Consider the following 24,351-nt stretch of genomic DNA (forward strand, 5'->3'; position numbering starts at 1 on the left):
GACTATAATGGGGTCCGTGTGCTTGACACACGCCGCCCGCACGAATCATACTTTCCTGTCCACATGATCCCTGCAGAGATCTGGACCCCATTATAGTCTATGGGTTCCGTGTACTGTCACTGCACACTGCTCGCAGTTGCGTTCGGTATTCGATTCGGGGGGCGTCCTCATGCATCCTCCCCCCCTACAGAATACCAATGCAGATGTGAACGAGGCCTAAGGTGTAAAACTCTCAATCCAAGGGGGAGGGGAAACAAACTGGAATCTGAGCACAGCATAACGTACACCATTTATTACAACACTTGCTTGATGCTTCATGCACTTATAAACACGTGACTCTTGCCAACACGTTACACGTTTGCTTCTTAAAAATGGGGAACCGAGTAACGAAAACCATGAACGCTAACGAAATGGGATCAAGAACCCCCCAAAGAAACAGCAGAGGGCGAGTGGCCTAACAGACCAGGGACGGGGTGGCAAGAAATGGAGGCAGCCATCGGTGTCAGGGTTCAGGTTTTAAAACTTTTATTCTCATTTCAAGTTTAGCAGCCTCAGGTTTATATTTCACATATTAAAACAAGAACTACGCCCCCCTGTGTCGGACAATTGCAAATGCGATCTGTAAAGCGGATAGCCGTGTGTCTACGTGAATGATGAGCGAGCGGATCCGTCTGCTACACGTTACAAACACCGTGCGGGGGGAGGACAAGTGGCCGCAGGAGACGGCTACAAAAAGCTATACATCTTAAAGAAAGGGATTTTTTTTCGATTTTTTTTTTTTTTTATTATTTCAACAAGCATAGACATTTGTTATATTTCACAAGATAAATATTCCAAATTGAAACTAAATCAGCAATTTCTACAGTATGTCGGATTAAAACGGGCCTTCGGACATACAGAACGAGAAAGGTCTGACGAGTGTCCTTTATTTACAGAAATCCTAAACGTGACTCCTCGGGGGTTTGTTTTTTCACAAAACTAAATCTCAGACATTATTTTTAAGAATCATTTTGTGGCTATTTCACCCTTTCGGTGCTGGAAAGAGAAATTCCCAGCAGCTTTTAGTAAATAAGAATACCCCCGAACCCCTCCCCCGCCCGCCCCCCAAAGAAGTTAATTATATACAAACATAAAAAGGAATAAATTCTGTGCAATGGAAAACCCGAAATAAAAAAAAAACAAAAAAAATTGCCACTTGTTAGATATAAAGCTATAGGGCGTCGTGTACTTTACTCTGCTCCAAGTGAATGTTCACTACCGCACACGGTAACATCTAGGAGGCAAGGCACGGACGCGTTCGTCGCTCCATGCTGCAGCGCAGGAAGACCCGAAAAAACGGAAGAGGTTTCTGAGACGAAGGACTGTTGGCATTAAAAACTTAACGTATGGCCGCTGTGTTGTCGCACCCTAAAAAAAGGACCTTAAAACGTTAAAAAAAAAAAAAAAGAATATATTGAACGCCTGCTTTAAACGTAAACCATAGCAATGAACTAACAAAGACGCAGCGTGGACTAGGACAGGTCATCTCAATAAGTGCTTAGCACAGAGGATTCGGATACTGACAACTAACAAGGTATTACCTTCTCCCGGGCGGACGCGGACCGCTCTAGACCAGGTCGCTGTACCGCCGTTGTGGTAGGTTGTGTCCGGGGAACAACTGCAGGATTAAAGTCCTGCGACCAACGGCGCCTGGTTCTGCAATGGACCTGTTGGAATGGCGGCGAACATGGTCTTTCCTATGCCAGTACGGTCAGCTGAATGGCACCGGTGTCGCCCTGTGCGATACGATCATGGAACGTAAAATAAACAAAACAAAACAAATCCAAACTCTAGCAATGCATTGCAATTCCAACTCATCCGATTCTCCGCTGTATAGCGCTACGGTGTAGGTCACGTCTGCAGTTTTATCAAAGCGCTACCTTCACCTTAGGACGTGACGGTACACCCTTAGAGGATCCGATTTACCTGGTAGCGGGAGGGTTAGATGGCGTCTTATAGGTTAAACGCATGCATAATGCAGGAAAGCACAAGGTGAGCGTTTATCTGGTGCCTATATACAAGTATGCTGGCAATGCTGCCCTACGGCCCCGAAGTCTAACCCTCCGAAATTGTCATACAAAAAAAAAAAAAAAAATCGTAGGCAAAGACAATAAGCATAAAATGTACCACTGCATATAGTTAAGGCTATTCCTGTAATAAACCTCGACTTAAAACCCAAGTGATTCTCACAATGATCCCACTTGCAAAGTCTAGTAAGAGTACGGAGGTGATCTTCGTAGGGATCGTTCCAGCACTGAGCGTGTAAGGGGGTGTGGGGGGGGTGTGGAAGGAACGCCGTCCTTGCAACGTAGATGTTCCGGCTGTAGTGAAATGCAACGTGTTTTTTTTTTGTAAAGTTACTTTGTTTTTTTTTTTCCCTCTCGGCCCACATTGAATGGTTGAGATTTTGTGAGGGAGGAGAATTAGAAATGTTTCATTTTACGGGACAACTCACTCAAAAGCCCAAAATCCGATTTTAAGCACCACTCAAAAAGTGGCCATAAAAAGCATTTTTTTTTTCCTCCTTCTTCTCCGAGCCTAGAAATGGTGGCCGCTTCGTAGACAGTTTATAGCCGCCGGCTTAGACGACGCTTTCTCTGTTGGCGGAGACGAGGACGGCTCGGCGACAGATGGGACAGGTGGAGTTTTCGGAAAGCCAGCGATCGATACAGTGGACGTGGTACTCGTGGGAACAAGGCAGCTTGCGGAGCTTGTTCCCTTCGGTGTACTCCGTTATGCATACGCTACACGTTTTCAGGGCGTCGTTTTCACCGTAATTACGAGTCGACAGGTTGTCAATTTGTTCTTTGGTGAGTCCCCTGGGTTGATCGTCGTCATCTTCATTGAGCAAAAAAAACTGGGCCAGCCTAAGAAATGGCAGGGATCCGCTTTCTTCAAAGGTTACGGACCCTCGGTTATTACGAACTTCCCTCCTACCCCCAGAGGTTGACACAATTTCTGCATTGGCATTTTCGGCTTCGACAACAGGGATGGGAGGTTCAACGGGTTCTGGAACAGGAACGGGGACTGGAGCCGGGGCGGGGGCAGGGGCCGGTGCGGGGGCAGGGGGTCTGGCATTTGGCGTAACGTTGTTCTGGGTTTCAACGCCCACGGTGACTGGTTGAGAGGCGGCTGCGGGAGCGCCAGGCTCTGCATCATTATCACTGTACATAAAGTAGCTGAGCTCCCCAAAACCAGTCATTATCTGCCTCAGCATGGTCTGGATAGCGACAGAGGTGGTTTCGCTCAGGCCTGTGTTTAATATCCTACGGATCGGGATTCGGATAGTACTGACATATGTCCTGACGCCAGCTCGCTCTGACCGGGAGAAAGTGCGACGGAACCCTCCCCGTTCGCTCTCGTAGGTGACTGTATTATTAGGGGTCTGAGAGCGCGAGCGTGTCCTGTTTGCAATGCTATCTCGTTGACGATATTCGCCTGGACGTACCCTCCTAACCTGAAGATCTAGAACAATAGTGGGTGGCCTCTGGCCAGTGCCGGTAGGTTCAGCGTTTTCTGGAGTCTCTGTGGGAGGAGGTTGGGGAGAGGCTCTCGTTTCTGGATTGGAAAGCACCACGCTGGGATTCTGAGATTCTGTAGCGAGTGCTTGTTGTCTAGAAGTCACATGCTGTCTAGTTCTAGAGCTTCCCTCTGCCTCGGGGGAGGAATTGCTCAGATATGCAGTCACAAGCTGCCGGGTTCTGGAGCTGCCCTCTGCTTCATCCACAGCGGGAGCCTCAGCAGTCTGTGAGGAGCCATGTTGAGCCCTACGAGGAGGTGGTTCCACGGGGCGATTCAGAGGCGATCTGCTTCTATCAGTCCTTGCCCGAATCCTCCGCTGGTCTGGGCTTCGGCTTCTTGCCCTCCTTTGACCTCTGGGAGGACTCGGCTCCTCAGCAACGACTGGCTCTTGTACCACGACAGGGGGTGGTGGAATTTCAGGCTCCGGTTCTGCCTCTGGTTCAGCCTCACCTTGACTGGCCACTTCCATATCTTCGGCTCCGTTGGGTTCGGAGGACTGTTCTCCCGGGGGCAGGTTCTGGTTGGCAGCACTACGATTCACGTTGATTTCCAAACTGAATCTGAAATCACCGCTATTGGGGTTGGTTCTGCTCACTGCCCTCCAGGACTGGTTGCCTCGCTGGCCGCTTCTTGTTGTATTTCCAGTCTGTCTCACTGAATTCAGCCAGTCGATTATTGAATCTCCGTTGGAAGAGTCCTCGGTCGCCTCTCCTGTAGACGCTTAAAACACAAGAATTTTATTAATGTATGGTAAAAACACAACTATACCTTACTCTGCACAAATGTTAAAGATTTTCCTAACCATCTTCGTGACGACACGCTGACCTTGAATGCAGGAACTGTCTATGGTCTGGGACTTGTCAGAAAACCCCATTGTGGCCGGGTTATCGTCTTCTACATGTAACGTCCCATTCTGACAACCGGTACACAATAAGGAAATCATGGCTGGCTTTCCGACAAATCCCGCACCGTAGAAAGTTCCTGCGTTCGTTGTTGTTTCCACTGGTAACTGAACAAGACAAAAGACTCATCTCTAAAAAGGTTAAAGTAAAGTGTTCTGTCCACAGATCTAAATACAGCTACTACTGTATACAGGACAACCACTACCTATTCCCAAATTAGGCTGTGGGGTATGTAGTGTCACAAGATTAGATCTCAGCTTAGAATACGTTCCAAATCGCTTTCAACGTATAATGGAAACTCGTGCAGCTTTCTGTAGGCGAGTCCACATGGTGACATAGACCCGTCGCCTGTCAGTGAATGGAGATAGCCTTGTATTTACAGAAGCTGAAAGTTGGAACTTGTCAGGCAATAGAAGACAATCCCCTGGGATTTCGGGTTACTCCGTGATCTCTCTGGTTCTCTTGAGCTTGATATAATGAATCAGTGTCCGTGTATACGCCTGGGGTAGGAGCTGTACATACTAAGCACACTATGCTGTAAGTCTGGGCTGTAGGAGTTATTAGCCATAGGAAGTGAAGGTGGTGAATTTGGCTACAGAACTTGCAATGAGAAACACAAACAAAAACATATAGAAAGTTTAAGAGCTTTGAGAGTTTTTTTGGCAGCGGATTTTGACGTGGAATCCACCTCCAAAAAACGGTTCCCAATGACTTCAATAGGATCCGCTCGCTTTTTTTCCCCCCGCTAGCTAGTAGCGGAAAACAGAAGCGACATGCCCTAACTTACTGCAGATTCCGCAGCGGATTCAGCTGCGACATCCGCGGCTCAAGATACGCTCCTGCTCTGGTCACGGCTAGCCACATGGAAGTTTGCACGCCGGAAACCATTTTCCACCATGTGAACATGGCGGCAACCGTGGTCCTCAATTTATAGGACGTGTCCGTAATGGCCGTGAATTGCGGCACTGCACGGACTCGCCCATATGGGTGAGTGTGGCAGGACACGGACGTCTGCGGAGTCTATGTTGCAGCAACTTCAATACAGTTGTGTAAGACCAGCCTAACTCTAATCCTAGGTGTTTGTCAACCTGAAACCAAGTAAACCCCCCTCCCCCGAAAGTCAAATGACATCAAAGAACACCCAAGGTTATCAACTTATACTGTGCTGCCCACCGAAACTTAATGTGTACACCTCATAGCCGTGTACACACACCGAGGTGCAAGTACCACAGACTGGGACACCTAGTGTCTACACCACTTATCTTTATGTCCTCATTAACAATGGGTAAGAAGATAACCCCCTTCTAAGGCCCGTCCCACACTACCATGTGCAGGCCATCGTCCATGATTGAATGGAACGTGGATGTCATCTGTGTGCTCGCTGTGCTTCGGCGGCCCCATTAATTCAATGAATGGGGACCGTGGAAGCATGGCCTGACAGTTTTGAGGCCTAGACAGTCAGCCCACGCACGGATCCATGTAATATATGGTCATGTGCATGGGCCGACACCACATTGACCCATTCACAGCGGCCATTCAGTTCATAAATGTAAGAAGTAAGGGCGCTGCATCGTAATAGAAGCAATAGTCAGGCAATAGTCATGTTCAGTACCTCTGTTTTCCGCGTTTGGCTGGGGTGGTCCTTCTTTGATTTGCTGTAACCTTCTCAGTAATTCCTCTTTAGTAATTTCCCCTAAAATGGGGAATAAGGAAAAAAAATAAATCAATCAGATGTGCAGTAATAGAACATAAAACAACGGGTTAACTATTCCATTCCTGGACGAGAAGCTCATAAGAGAATAACCATTCAATGTCTCGAGTCTTCTGATCTGGCCGAAGGATAAACCTGATGAGAAAACGTTTCTAAATTCTAAAACAAATGACAATAAGTCTCTGAAATAATTCTGGTTGGTGCACAGAGGAAGCGATCGGTCGTACCTGGAGTTCCTAATAAATTATTATCCCTCATTAGCCGATAGTCCTCTTCATTCAGATTATTCACAAACTGATAGAAAGCTTCTTCTCGGTCCAGCCGGTCCATCTGACTCTGGCGCTGAGAATCCGATTGTTCAGAACTTCCTTTTCCAGATGAGTCGCCGCTCTCCATGTTGATTGACGGATGTAAAAGGTGAATCTGTCTAAATAACAAGACGACGGAAGGGACAGTGTAAGTACACACAAATCATTGTGCCAGAAATCCGACAATCTATAGAAATTGTATCTGTCTGTGATAGGTGATAAATATATGACTGCCTAGCATTACCCGCGTCTACGTCCGTGCCGCCCTCACTCCCTGTGCCAATCACCAGGTACACAGGCCCACACTCCCCCGCGCACCCGCGGCATCACCGAGCCAGTTTCCTCGCCGTACCGCATCGAAGCCCGCCACTCCCATCCACGTTCAGCATCTGGTACCCGGCCGTGGCACACAACAACGTCCCCTGCCAGTGCTACACATACCAACTCCCCTGGGTGGCCTCACTACCTGACCAGATACAAACTCGAGTGATAAGAGGGGCTGAAGAGAGACCCCATCAGAAAGCAGCACTTGTATTTAACCCCTTCCTGCCACAGGCTTTTTGTTTTTACTCTATTTTTGACTCCCCGCCTCCCAGTCTTATTTTCCTGCTCAGACAGCTGTACGAGGGCTTTATTTTTGCAGGATGGATTGTACTTTGTAACGCCATCGTTTACCATTCTGTACGATATACTGGAGAGCTGGGGGGGAAAAAAAGTGGTGGAATTTATTGCCAAATTTATATAATTTACATTTATACATTTGAACCCCTTAAAAAATATTCCAAAGTGTTTAAACTTTGCCTAATTTTTTTTTTTTTTTTTAAAGAACTTTTCAGAGGTCCCACAAGGGGCTTGAAGACTGCGCTGCCATCTTGGGTAAAATCCTTGTATTGAGGCCAGCCACTGTTAGGTCTTAATAATAGAGATCAGAGGGGTCTGGAGTCCTGGTGTTCAAATCCCGCCAAGGGCATAAAACCATCTGCAAGGAGTTTGTATGTTCTCCCCGTGTTTGCATGGATTTCCATCCCATATTCCAAAAAAGACATACTGATAGGGGAAAATGTACATTGTGAGCTCTATGTGGGGCTCACAATCTACATTTAAAAAATAAATAAATAAATAATAGAGATCAGCGAGTACTATTTGAAACTCCCATTTCCCAAGTCTGCGTGCCGGCCGCTTCCATTCATTCCTATGGGTGCGTGCTATTCGAAATGGGATTTTCTAATAGTACTCGCTCATCTCAATAATGTTGCAATGGCAGACCTGGGGAAAAAACAAAAAACAGGGAGATTTGGGACACTAAACCCCTTTTTTCCCCTATCAGTATGTCTTTGTAGAATGGGATGAAATCCATGCAAACACAGGGAGAACATACAAACTCCTTGCAGATGTTGTTCCTGGCGGGATTCAAACCCAAGACTCCAGCTGCAGTGCTAACCACTGAGACACCGTGTTGCCCCACTAAACCCCATTCTATAAGGACCTGTGGGTGATTTGGGGTTCAAAATAGACCTGACAGGTACCTGAGGGTCTGAATTGCCTTCCATCGGAGATGTCTGTGCTCCCTGACAGCCCCCGCTGCTACGACCCCCCGCTCTGCTCCTTGGCCAACATGATGTGTAAATGCAGCTCTGGCACCCATAGTAATACGCGTATCAGTAAAGCAGATTCTATAGTAATATATAATAATGTAGAGATGTTACTGCAACCACTAATGATGCCAGGGCAGCTGGGACAAAGTTACAGGGGCAAATTCTGCTATAGGTGGGGGACAACATAGCACACAGTCTATTCACTAGATCAGGGGTAGGGAACATACGACTCTCCAGCTGCTGTAAAACTACATCTCCCAGCATGCATACTGGCTCTGCTGTTCTTGGAACTCCCATGGAAGTGAATGGAGCATGCTGGGAGTTGTAGTTTCACAGCAGCTGGAGAGCCAAAGGTTCCCTAACCCTGGACTAGCTCAAGGAGAGATAAGAAACCTGCAGAGGGGGAATCTGATGGCCAGAAATAACATTATTCCCCATATATGCAGTGTATGGCTAGAGGAGCTTTAAAGGCGACCCCCTACCCCCAGGGCCGCTGCTTCTTTACCTTAGACGTCCATAGTGACATCACGTGAACCCCTGACTGTGGACTCCTCAAGTAACCTCACCCCAGATTCTTGTATTAGAGGCTTCTTATAGACGTCCTATAAGTAACCACCGCACCTGGTGACCCGAGACTTAATCCGACCTGAGTCAAGTCCACAATCACCTTCTGACAGGTAAGATGAAGCACTTCCTACATGTCTCACCACACCGGCTCCTCTGAGGTCACCGTCCGTATATATTATGGCAGTTGTCACTTAGGTAACCCGACAGTCTCATTCCTGATCCCTCACTCACAGGGCGGCTACTAAACAATGGCTAATACCATGAAGTCCAGCAGCCAACTATCTGCAGGGCTCCCACTGACGTGAACGGGGGCGCCACCCATAACCAGACAAGCCTGCAATCCGCCTAAACAATTCCAGTTTCCAATATCACTACTCTGGCGGAATATCGAGAAGGAAATAAACTCACACGTGCCTGCCATTCCCAAAAATGTCTGGAATACAAGTGTCGTGTGAATAAGCCCTGACAGTACCACAATGGAATCTGCTCTGATATATATACATACACACATATACACAGCATTAATCTGAAGTGGATTTTACCCGAGCAGATTTGTTACGTCAGAATTCCCCCTAAAGCCACTTCCCAATAGTCAGTAGTCAGCATTGCTATTTGTTAGCCAAAACTAGACAAGGAACCTACAGAAAAAAAACTCTAAGAGGAAATATTTGCACATCTCCCATGGTTTTGACCAAATACAGCCATGTGAAAGCCACTTAAGGGGACACTCACACTTGGGCCCGGTGTCCGCCCTGTGCCGGGTCTCTGTCCTCAGCCCTGGAGAAACCGGACAGGATACGGCTTCCCGGCGGTCAGCATTAATACACATTCATTTTAGTGGGTTTTTAAAGGGATTCTACCATTAAAACCTTTTTTTTGTGGATAAGACATCGGAGTAGCGTTTAGAAAGTCTATTCATCTCTTACCTTTAGATGTGATCTCCACCGCGCCGTTCCTTAGAAATACCGGTATTTACCTGTATGCAAATGAGTTCTCTCGCAGCGATGAGGACGTCCCCACCACTGCCAGAGAATTGTCTCCAGGGCCACCTCCTTCTTCGTCCACAGCGTCATCTTCAATGTCTTCTTCCGGCGCAGGCTTGCAACTTCTAGGAGGCGGGCCTTGAGCAGAGCAATACTGTGCAAGCCACAGGAAAATGGCCGCTAACAATACTGTACAAGCAGCCATTCTCCCTTGGCCTGTGCACCTGCACAGTCTGCTCTGCTCAAGGCTCAACACCTAGAAGTTACGAGCCTGCACCGGAAGACGACGCTGCGGACGAAGAAGGAGGAGTCGCTGAGAGACACTTCTCTGACAGCGGTGGGGACGACTTCATCGCTGTTTCAGCGCTGGGGCCCGCCACCATCGCTGCGAAAGAACTCATTTGTATCCCGGTAAAAACCGGTATTTCTAAGGAACGGCGCAGCGGAGACCACGTCTAAAGGAAAGAGACGAATAGACTTTCTAAAGGCTACTCTGACGTCTTATCCACAAAAAAAAAAAAAAAGGTTTTAATGGTAGAATCCCTTTAAAGGTAACCCCCAGTGTTCAATTGTGGCCTCTCCGCGGAGAAACCGTTTTTTTAGCGGCTGGACACAAAGTCCTGCATGATTGGCCGAAATAAAAACTGTTTCCCCGCAGAGAGGCCGCAGGTAGATACCTTTAAAAACCCATTCACATGAATAGGTAATAAAGCCGTCCTTGGTCCAGTCTCTCCAGGGCTGAGGACAGAAACCCGGCGGCGTGTCACATGGCAGACATGTCCTCTAAGGCTGAGGCCCCACTTTGATGGATATTTTTTGAGACAAGGCCAGAAATGGATTTAGTGGAAGGGAGAAGTACAAGAACTTTCTAGATATTTCCCATTCTCTTTGTAGCCACTTTTAGCTCTGGCTCAAAAAATGCAGCAAAATCTGCAACAAAACAAAAAAAGCAGCCTAAGACTCCGTGTAGCAGAAACGCAGCTTTTTGATTGCAGATTTTGCTGCGGTTTTTGGAGCCAAAGCCATGAACAGCTACAGAAGGAATGGGGAATCTATAGGACGTCCGTATACTTCTGCTTAATCCACTCCAGGCTTTGGCTCAAAAAAACACAGCAAAATCTGCAACAAAAAAAAGCTGCATTTCTGCTACGTGGGGCCTTAGGCTGCCTTTTTTTGTTTTGTTGCAGATTTTGCTGTGTTTTTTTGAGCCAAAGCCTGGAGTGGATTAAGCAGAAGTATACGGACGTCCTATAGATTCCCCATTCCTTCTGTAGCCATTCATGGCTTTGGCTGCAAAAACCGCAGCAAAATCTGCAACAAAAAAAAAAGCCGCGTCTCTGCAACGTGGGGCCTTAGCTTCAGAGTATGTTCACATGGGACGCAGTGGCAAATAAATATCTGCAGCAAAAAAAAAAAAAAAAAAAAATGCTATAAAACGTATAATAAAGTTTTGTTGTCACAGATTTACGTTACACATTGCTAAGGGTTAACTCCATCACAATACGCAAACGTCAGCGTTCAGAGATTCCTGCAGAGCCTGTCAAATCCCAGAATGGGCAACGCGGTGGCTCAGGGGTTAGCACTGTAGCCTTGCAGTGCTGGAGTCCTGGGTTCGAATCCCGCCAGGAAAATCCAGGACAGAAAAACATCCTTAAGGCTGAGGCCCCTCGTTGTGGAAACGCAGCTTTTTATTTTTTTGTTGCCGTTTTTGAGCCAAAGTCAGGAGTGGACGGAGCAGAACTCTAAGATCTTCTCTACATCTCCCATTCCTTGTGTAGCCACTCCTAGGTTTGGTTCCAAAAAAAATTTGCAACCAAAGAAGCTGCATTTCTGCAACGTTGGACCTCAGTTTTTTTTTTTTTTGGTCTGGTGACATCAGTAAATAGTAATGGACACCAGATGGATCCTGTGATAGTCAACGGGGTCCGTTAGTAAACAGACCGTTCCGATCGCACGACCACCACACCATCTCTGCTCCACGAATTCCAGAACACTTGGGAAGTTTTCACACGGCACTTACCGATCCTGAGCAATAGGTGCAGTCCGTCTCCGCAACCAATATGCTAATTAAGCTGTCTATTGACAAGTGGGCGGTCCTGGACTGACAATAAGTGTCTAATTAGAATATCTGGACACTAACCGCACCAATTACTCAGGCTGGCAGAATGGGAGGATTTTATCGTCTTGTTTTATTACGTTCTCATGCGGTTTGCTGGTATTGTAGTAAATCTGCGGTTTATCTGTACAATCTGCCCACAGACAGGACTTGGCCTTATCATTAGGAACGCTCCCACCTAATCGCTACCGTGTCCCTATAGAACGAACAGGAGAACCTGGGGCAGATTTATCAATCTGTAAGGGGAGGAATGTGGAGGAGGCGCCCACAGCAGCCAATCACATCCCTCGTCTCATCTGTACTAAGGGTCAGGATACATGTAAACTACAAGCTGATTGGTTACCTGGCCTGCTACAATGTATAGATGTACCAATCCTATAGATCACCCCAATGCCATAGAGGAGCCAGGACAGGGGGGACAGGCTGAGGTAATGGGGGACCCTGACGTGAGCTCCATCCCGGCACTGTCATGGCAGCCATCTCCCCCCATAATCTGCCTTTATATCTCCACCACCTCCGATGTCACCACATGCCGGGATTACATCACACGGACACGGCGCCAGCCATTATATAAGCGCCGCTGCCCTCCATCTCCGCCATAGCCCGCCCCGAAGGCCGGACACTCACCCGTTACACCTAAGGCCTAGTCACCACCGCTAAAGCCTCGGCCTCTCGTAGTTTTCAAGCCGAAAGTTCGCCACACATCGAAGCCCCGGTTTACCTGATCTGCCTGACAGAGCGCCGGCCGCCTGGTGTCCTTCCCCCGCCCCGAGGCTTTTCACACGGTACACACCTGCAGGAGAGCTCTCTAGCTCCGGTATCCGCTCTATTCCGGCTCCTCCGCCCAGACCTCTCCTTATTCCGCCATCTTCTCCATTGTTACGAAGGCAGCCCGGAAGTGAGAGGAAGGGGCGTGGCTACTGGTGAGCACAGGATGGTGGAACACCGCGAGAGCACGCGGGACGAGTTCGGGATTTTATGACGTCACGTCAGTGGTTTAGACGCCATATTAGTAGTGGCAGTGAAAAGGGATGAAGGCGAGATGGCGCCACTTAATGTTGGGACAGTGTTACTGTAGTTCTATAAAGTGCGCCAAGTAGAGGAGTTCTGGGTTATAGAAAGCTCTCAGAAACAACAATCAGTTATCAAATCTCTGTAATAGAAAAAAAAAAAAAAAAAACTTGAGAGTCTTCAGTAGATGATACGTTTTATAATGGCCAGTGGCGGATCCAGGATTCGCGGGGCCCTGGGCAATTGACTTTGGCAGGGCCCTACTTACCGGGGGGTCTGGGGAATGGGGGGTCTGGGGGTCCCCCTCCAGGATTTTTTGAAAAAATTAGCCCTAAAAATGTACAGGAAGATTTTTTTGGATTATACCAAACAATTGCTGATCGCGCTCACTCAGGAAGGACACTAGTGGCTTCACATAAGGTGAGTATTTATTAGAATAATGACGCGTTTCGGGGTATCGGAACTATACAATTATTCCACCCCTTCTTCAGATAGATGTCCTGAACTGTCAGAGCATGGGAATCAGCTGATATAGCGGTATATAGAACTGCCTTTGCCCAAACCCATGAAAGGTCCTCTTTAATCCTAGCAGGCTTTGGGCCTATTTGGTAATATACCAGACCACGTGACGTCTGGGCATTACCATATAGGCCCGAAGCCTGCTAGGAGTAACATCGGATCCCGGAGAGGTAAGTAACAGTGTTTATTATGTTCTCTCACCTCCCCTGGGGCTCCGATTATTATACTGGGGGGTCTGAAAAGACCCCCGAGTATAATATCAGCGGCAGTGGGATCACGGCCTGGCCCGGGCCTATTCACTACCGCCCGCCGCGGCCTAAAGTACAAAGGGAAGCGGGGGCAGCAGTGAGCGGGTCCAGGGAGGTTGGTAAATAGGCAGCTACCGTAGCGGTCTATTATAAAACAAAAAAATGTTTTATTATACTTACCGATTGCGCTGCTGCTACTCCCGCTGCCTCCGCGATCCTCTTCTCTCGGCAGACGTCTACATATCAGCATAGGCGACGTAATGACGCCACCTACGCTGATACGTAGACGTCTGAACCAGCACACGGAGAGTGGCAGCTCTCCTGCACTGGTTCAAAGAAGAAAAAAAATATCGCCCAGGCTGGCGGCGCAGGGTCCAGGCCATGCCCCGGGTGGTTTCCCTGCTCACCCGTCCCTGGATCCGCTCGTTAATGGCTAACTCATAATGATGACAGAATATAACGTTTTGAAGCTCTTTGGCTTCTTCTTCAGATATAACTAAGAACAATTTCTGCAGGCTGCATATTTATGTACAACAGGACACATAGGGATAGGATTTCAGGAGGGAGGGGGATGAGGAGAAGAGGCTTATTAGTATATACATGTAAACAATTCCCAGTTCCCAGGTTCTTATCTTTATGGCTGTCTTAGTTCAGTGATTTCTATAACATGAAATGAACCCATGTGATGCATTCATTCCATTCTCCAGAGTGTTAAATAGGGTCATGCTCTTGTATTCATAAATCCGTCTGTTTCCTTGATTTAAAATTCCCTCTTAAAACCAAAATTTTCATGTCATTGATGATATTATGATCTTCATTACAGAAATGTTTTGGTACGGGAAGGCCCATTCTCTGTTCTCTAATTGTATGGCGATGTGCATCCATTCTCATTCTGAGCTTCTGACTGGTTTCTCCAACATACAGATTTTCAGTGGGACACTTGGTACACATTATTACATACACTACATTAGGTGTGTTACAGGTGAACGTACCTAGGATTTTATATTCCCTGTTACAGTTTGAGATCTCTATCCTTTTTCTGTCCACATGGGAATGTTCCTGTGTTAGTTGGAGGTGACAGTGAGCTGCTAAGAACCATATTCCTGAGGTTTGGTGGCTGTCTGTAGCACAGGAGAGGGGGGTCTGGAAATATGGATGTTAGACGGTTGTCTTTTTGCAGTAGTGGATGTAATTTACATGTTAATCCTCTCAGCGTCTCCAGGTGGGAGTTATATGTGACGACCAGGGGCACCCGATTGTTTTACTGTTTGGTATTGTATTTTAATAAATCCGATCTTGGTATTCTGGTGGCCCTGGTGATTTGTTGGAGAGACCGGTCAGAAGCTCAGATTAAGACAGCCATAAAGATAAGAACCTGGGAACTGTGAATTGTTTACATGTATATACTATTAAGCCTCTTCTCCTCTTCCCCCCTCCTGAAATCCTATCCTTGTGTCCTGTTCTACATAAATATGCAGCCTGCAGAAATTGTTCTTAGTTATATCTGAAGAAGAAGCCAAAGAGCTTCGAAACGTTATATTCTGTCATCATTATGAGTTAGCCATTAAAAAAGGTATTACCTACTGAAGACTCTCAAGATTTTTTTATATTCCATACCCACTGGCCAACATGGTACAAAAACAAACATTCTCTTCTTTATATGAAATCTCTGTAGCAATAGGAAGCCATGATAGCGGACGAAGAGCTTCAGGATGTAACTTACAAGTTATTACAATGGTTCTTGTATTGTGGTGATTCCCCCTCCAAGTCCACTAATGTCCCCTTCTGCCCTGCCCATTCCCAACCATATCTCTACGTGTTCTCACACAGTATTATGTCCCATAGTGCCCCCTGCACACAGTATTATGCCTCATAGTGGCCCCTGCACATAGTATTATGTCCCATAGTGGCCCCTGCACACAGTATTATGTCCCATAGTGCCCCCTGCACACAGTATTATGTCCCATAGTGGCCCCTGCACACAGTATTATGTCCCATAGTGGCCCCTGCACACAGTATTATGTCCCATAGTGCCCCCTGCACACAGTATTATGCCTCATAGTGGCCCCTGCACATAGTATTATGTCCCATAGTGGCCCCTGCACACAGTATTATGTCCCATAGTGTCCCCTGCACACAGTATTATGCCTCATAGTGGCCCCTGCACATAGTATTATGTCCCATAGTGGCCCCTGCACACAGTATTATGTCCCATAGTGCCCCCTGCACACAGAATTATGCCTCATAGTGGCCCCTGCACATAGTATTATGTCCCATAGTGGCCCCTGCACACAGTATTATGTCCCATAGTGGCCCCTGCACACAGTATTATGTCCCATAGTGCCCCCTGCACACAGTATTATGCCTCATAGTGGCCCCTGCACACAGTATTATGCCCCATAGTGTCCCCTGCACACAGTATTATCCCCCATAGTGGCCCCTGCACACAGTATTATGTCCCATAGTGTCCCCTGCACACAGTATTATCCCCCATAGTGGCCCCTGCACACAGTATTATGTCCCATAGTGTCCCCTGCACACAGTATTATGCCCCATAGTGTCCCCTGCACACAGTATTATGCCCCATAGTGTCCCCTGCACACAGTATTATGCCCCATAGTGGCCCCTGCACACAGTATTATGTCCCATAGTGTCCCCTGCACACAGTATTATGCCCCATAGTGTCCCCTGCACACAGTATTATGCCCCATAGTGTCCCCTGCACACAGTATTATGCCCCATAGTGGCCCCTGCACACAGTATTATACCCCATAGTGGCCCCTGCACACAGTATTATGTCCCATAGTGGTCCCTGCACACAGTATTATGTCCCATAGTGGCCCCTGCACACAGTATTGTGTCCCCTGCACACAGTATTATGCCCCATAGTGTCCCCTGCACACAGTATTATGCCCCATAGTGTCCCCTGCACACAGTATTATGTCCCATAGTGGCCCCTGCACACAGTATTATCCCCCATAGTGGCCCCTGCACACAGTATTATGTCCCATAGTGGCCCCTGCACACAGTATTATGTCCCATAGTGGCCCCTGCACACAGTATTATGTCCCATAGTGTCCCCTGCACACAGTATTATGCCCCATAGTGTCCCCTGCACACAGTATTATGCCCCATAGTGTCCCCTGCACACAGTATTATGCCCCATAGTGGCCCCTGCACACAGTATTATGTCCCATAGTGTCCCCTGCACACAGTATTATGCCCCATAGTGTCCCCTGCACACAGTATTATGCCCCATAGTGTCCCCTGCACACAGTATTATGCCCCATAGTGGCCCCTGCACACAGTATTATGTCCCATAGTGGCCCCTGCACACAGTATTATGTCCCATAGTGGCCCCTGCACACAGTATTGTGTCCCCTGCACACAGTATTATGCCCCATAGTGTCCCCTGCACACAGTATTATGCCCCATAGTGTCCCCTGCACACAGTATTATGCCCCATAGTGTCCCCTGCACACAGTATTATGTCCCATAGTGTCCCCTGCACACAGTATTATGCCCCATAGTGTCCCCTGCACACAGTATTATGCCCCATAGTGGCCCCTGCACACAGTATTATGTCCCATAGTGGCCCCTGCACACAGTATTATGTCCCATAGTGGCCCCTGCACACAGTATTATGTCCCATAGTGGCTCCTGCACACAGTATTATACCCCATAGTGGCCCCTGCACACAGTATTATCCCCCATAGTGGCCCCTGCACACAGTATTATGTCCCATAGTGGCCCCTGCACACAGTGTTATGTCCCATAGTGGCCCCTGCACACAGTATTATGCCCCATAGTGGCCCCTGCACACAGTATTATCCCTCATAGTGGCCCCTGCACACAGTATTATGTCCCATAGTGTCCCCTGCACACGGTATTATACCCCATAGTGGCCCTGCACACAGTATTATCCCCAATAGTGGCCCCTGCACACAGTATTATGTCCCATAGTGGCCCCTGCACACAGTATTATGTCCCATAGTGTCCCCTGCACACAGTATTATCCCCCATAGTGGCCCCTGCACACAGTATTATCCCCCATAGTGGCCCCTGCACACAGTATTATCCCCCATAGTGACCCCTGCACACAGTATTATCCCCCATAGTGTCCCCTGCACACAGTATTATGTCCCATAGTGGCCCCTGCACACAGTATTATACCCCATAGTGGCCCCTGCACACAGTATTATGTCCCATAGTGGCCCCTGCACACAGTATTATCCCCCATAGTGTCCCCTGCACACAGTATTATGTCCCATAGTGGCCCCTGCACACAGTATTATACCCCATAGTGGCTCCTGCACACAGTATTATCCCCCATAGTGACCCCTGCACACAGTATTATCCCCCATAGTGGCCCCTGCACACAGTATTATGTCCCATAGTGGCCCCTGCACACAGTATTATGTCCCATAGTGGCCCCTGCACACAGTATTATGTCCCATAGTGGCCCCTGCACACAGTATTATCCCCCATAGTGGCCCCTGCACACAGTATTATGTCCCATAGTGGCCCCTGCACACAGTATTATACCCCATAGTGGCCCTGCACACAGTATTATGTCCCATAGTGTCCCCTGCACACAGTATTATCCCCCATAGTGGCCCCTGCACACAGTATTATGTCCCATAGTGGCCCCTGCACACAGTATTATACCCCATAGTGGCCCCTGCACACAGTATTATCCCCCATAGTGGCCCCTGCACACAGTATTATGTCCCATAGTGGCCCCTGCACACAGTGTTATGTCCCATAGTGGCCCCTGCACACAGTATTATGCCCCATAGTGGCCCCTGCACACAGTATTATCCCTCATAGTGGCCCCTGCACACAGTATTATGTCCCATAGTGTCCCCTGCACACGGTATTATACCCCATAGTGGCCCTGCACACAGTATTATCCCCAATAGTGGCCCCTGCACACAGTATTATGTCCCATAGTGGCCCCTGCACACAGTATTATGTCCCATAGTGTCCCCTGCACACAGTATTATCCCCCATAGTGGCCCCTGCACACAGTATTATCCCCCATAGTGGCCCCTGCACACAGTATTATCCCCCATAGTGACCCCTGCACACAGTATTATCCCCCATAGTGTCCCCTGCACACAGTATTATGTCCCATAGTGGCCCCTGCACACAGTATTATACCCCATAGTGGCCCCTGCACACAGTATTATGTCCCATAGTGGCCCCTGCACACAGTATTATCCCCCATAGTGTCCCCTGCACACAGTATTATGTCCCATAGTGGCCCCTGCACACAGTATTATACCCCATAGTGGCTCCTGCACACAGTATTATCCCCCATAGTGTCCCCTGCACACAGTATTATGTCCCATAGTGGCCCCTGCACACAGTATTATACCCCATAGTGACCCCTGCACACAGTATTATCCCCCATAGTGGCCCCTGCACACAGTATTATGTCCCATAGTGGCCCCTGCACACAGTATTATGTCCCATAGTGGCCCCTGCACACAGTATTATGTCCCATAGTGGCCCCTGCACACAGTATTATCCCCCATAGTGGCCCCTGCACACAGTATTATGTCCCATAGTGGCCCCTGCACACAGTATTATACCCCATAGTGGCCCTGCACACAGTATTATGTCCCATAGTGTCCCCTGCACACAGTATTATCCCCCATAGTGGCCCCTGCACACAGTATTATGTCCCATAGTGGCCCCTACACACAGTATTATACCCCATAGTGGCCCCTGCACACAGTATTATCCCCCATAGTGGCCCCTGCACACAGTATTATGTCCCATAGTGGCCCCTGCACACAGTATTATGTCCCATAGTGTCCCCTGCACACAGTATTATGCCCCATAGTGTCCCCTGCACACAGTATTTTGCCCCATAGTGGCCCCTGCACACAGTATTATGTCCCATAGTGTCCCCTGCACACAGTATTATGCCCCATAGTGTCCCCTGCACACAGTATTATGCCCCATAGTGTCCCCTGCACACAGTATTATGCCCCATAGTGGCCCCTGCACACAGTATTATGTCCCATAGTGGCCCCTGCACACAGTATTATGTCCCATAGTGGCCCCTGCACACAGTATTATGTCCCATAGTGTCCCCTGCACACAGTATTATGCCCCATAGTGTCCCCTGCACACAGTATTATGCCCCATAGTGTCCCCTGCACACAGTATTATGCCCCATAGTGGCCCCTGCACACAGTATTATGTCCCATAGTGTCCCCTGCACACAGTATTATGCCCCATAGTGTCCCCTGCACACAGTATTATGCCCCATAGTGTCCCCTGCACACAGTATTATGCCCCATAGTGGCCCCTGCACACAGTATTATGTCCCATAGTGGCCCCTGCACACAGTATTATGTCCCATAGTGGCCCCTGCACACAGTATTATGCCCCATAGTGGCCCCTGCACACAGTATTATGTCCCATAGTGGCCCCTGCACACAGTATTATCCCCCATAGTGGCCCCTGCACACAGTATTATGCCCCATAGTGGCCCCTGCACACAGTATTATGTCCCATAGTGGCCCCTGCACACAGTATTATGCCCCATAGTGGCCCCTGCGCACAGTATTATGTCCCATAGTGGCCCCTGCACACAGTATTATGTCCCATAGTGGCTCCTGCACACAGTATTATACCCCATAGTGGCCCCTGCACACAGTATTATCCCCCATAGTGGCCCCTGCACACAGTATTATGTCCCATAGTGGCCCCTCCACACAGTATTATGTCCCATAGTGGCCCCTGCACACAGTATTATGCCCCATAGTGTCCCCTGCACACAGTATTATGCCCCATAGTGGCCCCTGCACACAGTATTATCCCCCATAGTGGCCCCTGCACACAGTATTATGTCCCATAGTGGCCCCTCCACACAGTATTATACCCCATAGTGGCCCTGCACACAGTATTATGTCCCATAGTGTCCCCTGCACACAGTATTATCCCCCATAGTGGCCCCTGCACACAGTATTATGTCCCATAGTGGCCCCTGCACACAGTATTATACCCCATAGTGGCCCTGCAAACAGTATTATGTCCCATAGTGTCCCCTGCACACAGTATTATGTCCCATAGTGGCCCCTGCACACAGTATTATCCCCCATAGTGGCCCCTGCACACAGTATTATGTCCCATAGTGGCCCCTGCACACAGTATTATGTCCCATAGTGTCCCCTGCACACAGTATTATGCCCCATAGTGTCCCCTGCACACAGTATTATGCCCCATAGTGGCCCCTGCACACAGTATTATGTCCCATAGTGGCCCCTGCACACAGTATTATCCCCCATAGTGGCCCCTGCACACAGTATTATGCCCCATAGTGGCCCCTGCACACAGTATTATGTCCCATAGTGGCCCCTGCACACAGTATTATGCCCCATAGTGGCCCCTGCACACAGTATTATGTCCCATAGTGGCCCCTGCACACAGTATTATGTCCCATAGTGGCCCCTGCACACAGTATTATGTCCCATAGTGGCTCCTGCACACAGTATTATACCCCATAGTGGCCCCTGCACACAGTATTATCCCCCATAGTGGCCCCTGCACACAGTATTATGTCCCATAGTGGCCCCTGCACACAGTATTATACCCCATAGTGGCCCCTGCACACAGTATTATCCCCCATAGTGGCCCCTGCACACAGTATTATGTCCCATAGTGGCCCCTCCACACAGTATTATGTCCCATAGTGGCCCCTGCACACAGTATTATGCCCCATAGTGTCCCCTGCACACAGTATTATGCCCCATAGTGGCCCCTGCACACAGTATTATGTCCCATAGTGGCCCCTGCACACAGTATTATCCCCCATAGTGGCCCCTGCACACAGTATTATGTCCCATAGTGGCCCCTCCACACAGTATTATGTCCCATAGTGGCCCCTGCACACAGTATTATGTCCCATAGTGTCCCCTGCACACAGTATTATGCCCCATAGTGTCCCCTGCACACAGTATTATGCCCCATAGTGTCCCCTGCACACAGTATTATGTCCCATAGTGTCCCCTGCACACAGTATTATCCCCCATAGTGGCCCCTGCACACAGTATTATCCTCCATAGTGGCTCCTGCACACAGTATTATGTCCCATAGTGTCCCCTGCACACAGTATTATCCCCCATAGTGTCCCCTGCACACAGTATTATGCCCCATAGTGGCCCCTGCACACAGTATTATGTCCCATAGTGTCCCCTGCACACAGTATTATCCCCCATAGTGTCCCCTGCACACAGTATTATGCCCCATAGTGTCCCCTGCACACAGTATTATGCCCCATAGTGGCCCCTGCACACAGTATTATGTCCCATAGTGGCCCCTGCACACAGTATTATGTCCCATAGTGGCCCCTGCACACAGTATTATGCCCCATAGTGTCCCCTGCACACAGTATTATGTCCCATAGTGGCCCCTGCACACAGCATTATCCCCCATAGTGGCCCCTGCACACAGTATTATGCCCCATAGTGGCCCCTGCACACAGTATTATGTCCCATAGTGGCCCCTGCACACAGTATTATGCCCCATAGTGGCCCCTGCACACAGTATTATGTCCCATAGTGGCCCCTGCACCCAGTATTATGTCCCATAGTGGCCCCTGCACACAGTATTATGTCCCATAGTGGCTCCTGCACACAGTATTATACCCCATAGTGGCCCCTGCACACAGTATTATCCCCCATAGTGGCCCCTGCACACAGTATTATGTCCCATAGTGGCCCCTCCACACAGTATTATGTCCCATAGTGGCCCCTGCACACAGTATTATGCCCCATAGTGTCCCCTGCACACAGTATTATGCCCCATAGTGGCCCCTGCACACAGTATTATGTCCCATAGTGGCCCCTGCACACAGTATTATCCCCCATAGTGGCCCCTGCACACAGTATTATGTCCCATAGTGGCCCCTCCACACAGTATTATACCCCATAGTGGCCCTGCACACAGTATTATGTCCCATAGTGTCCCCTGCACACAGTATTATCCCCCATAGTGGCCCCTGCACACAGTATTATGTCCCATAGTGGCCCCTGCACACAGTATTATACCCCATAGTGGCCCTGCAAACAGTATTATGTCCCATAGTGTCCCCTGCACACAGTATTATGTCCCATAGTGGCCCCTGCACACAGTATTATCCCCCATAGTGGCCCCTGCACACAGTATTATGTCCCATAGTGGCCCCTGCACACAGTATTATGTCCCATAGTGTCCCCTGCACACAGTATTATGCCCCATAGTGGCCCCTGCACACAGTATTATGTCCCATAGTGGCCCCTGCACACAGTATTATCCCCCATAGTGGCCCCTGCACACAGTATTATGCCCCATAGTGGCCCCTGCACACAGTATTATGTCCCATAGTGGCCCCTGCACACAGTATTATGCCCCATAGTGGCCCCTGCACACAGTATTATGTCCCATAGTGGCCCCTGCACACAGTATTATGTCCCATAGTGGCCCCTGCACACAGTATTATGTCCCATAGTGGCTCCTGCACACAGTATTATACCCCATAGTGGCCCCTGCACACAGTATTATCCCCCATAGTGGCCCCTGCACACAGTATTATGTCCCATAGTGTCCCCTGCACACAGTATTATCCCCCTTAGTGGCCCCTGCACACAGTATTATCCTCCATAGTGGCTCCTGCACACAGTATTATGTCCCATAGTGTCCCCTGCACACAGTATTATCCCCCATAGTGTCCCCTGCACACAGTATTATGCCCCATAGTGGCCCCTGCACACAGTATTATGTCCCATAGTGTCCCCTGCACACAGTATTATCCCCCATAGTGTCCCCTGCACACAGTATTATGCCCCATAGTGTCCCCTGCACACAGTATTATGCCCCATAGTGGCCCCTGCACACAGTATTATGTCCCATAGTGGCTCCTGCACACAGTATTATACCCCATAGTGGCCCCTGCACACAGTATTATCCCCCATAGTGGCCCCTGCACACAGTATTATGTCCCATAGTGGCCCCTGCACACAGTATTATACCCCATAGTGGCCCTGCACACAGTATTATCCCCAATAGTGGCCCCTGCACACAGTATTATCCCTCATAGTGGCCCCTGCACACAGTATTATGTCCCATAGTGTCCCCTGCACACAGTATTATGTCCCATAGTGTCCCCTGCACACAGTATTATCCCCCATAGTGGCCCCTGCACACAGTATTATCCCCCATAGTGGCCCCTGCACACAGTATTATGTCCCATAGTGGCCCCTGCACACAGTATTATACCCCATAGTGGCCCCTGCACACAGTATTATGTCCCATAGTGGCCCCTGCACACAGTATTATCCCCCATAGTGTCCCCTGCACACAGTATTATGTCCCATAGTGGCCCCTGCACACAGTATTATACCCCATAGTGGCTCCTGCACACAGTATTATCCCCCATAGTGACCCCTGCACACAGTATTATCCCCCATAGTGGCCCCTGCACACAGTATTATGTCCCATAGTGGCCCCTGCACACAGTATTATGTCCCATAGTGGCCCCTGCACACAGTATTATGCCCCATAGTGGCCCCTGCACACAGTATTATCCCCCATAGTGGCCCCTGCACACAGTATTATCCCCCATAGTGTCCCCTGCACACAGTATTATCCCCCATAGTGGCCCCTGCACACAGTATTATCCCCCATAGTGGCCCCTGCACACAGTATTATCCCCCATAGTGTCCCCTGCACACAGTATTATGTCCCATAGTGGCCCCTGCACACAGTATTATACCCCATAGTGGCTCCTGCACACAGTATTATCCCCCATAGTGTCCCCTGCACACAGTATTATGT

The 24,351-nt window shown here is 48.9% G+C and overlaps 1 protein-coding gene across 2 annotated transcripts; it reads right to left on the minus strand.

Moving 5' to 3' along the window:
* Positions 1-758: 758 nt before the first annotated feature.
* Positions 759-12,640, minus strand: RLIM (ring finger protein, LIM domain interacting). Of its 2 annotated transcripts, none has more exons than XM_075260141.1 (4): positions 12,537-12,640; positions 6,402-6,601; positions 6,076-6,156; positions 759-4,281 (listed from the first exon to the last, which is right to left on the minus strand). In XM_075260141.1, exons 2-4 carry the CDS (start codon positions 6,568-6,570, stop codon positions 2,621-2,623), a joined length of 1,911 nt encoding a protein of 636 aa, XP_075116242.1. In that variant the 5' UTR covers positions 6,571-6,601; positions 12,537-12,640; the 3' UTR covers positions 759-2,620. The 2 variants fall into 2 exon arrangements, with proteins under 2 accessions (XP_075116242.1, XP_075116243.1); XM_075260142.1 differs by having other exon boundaries at positions 6,402-6,597; positions 12,537-12,629.
* Positions 12,641-24,351: the final 11,711 nt, after the last annotated feature.

Source organism: Leptodactylus fuscus, chromosome 11, assembly GCF_031893055.1.
Source record: "Leptodactylus fuscus isolate aLepFus1 chromosome 11, aLepFus1.hap2, whole genome shotgun sequence".
Taxonomy (NCBI): Eukaryota; Metazoa; Chordata; class Amphibia; order Anura; family Leptodactylidae; genus Leptodactylus; species Leptodactylus fuscus.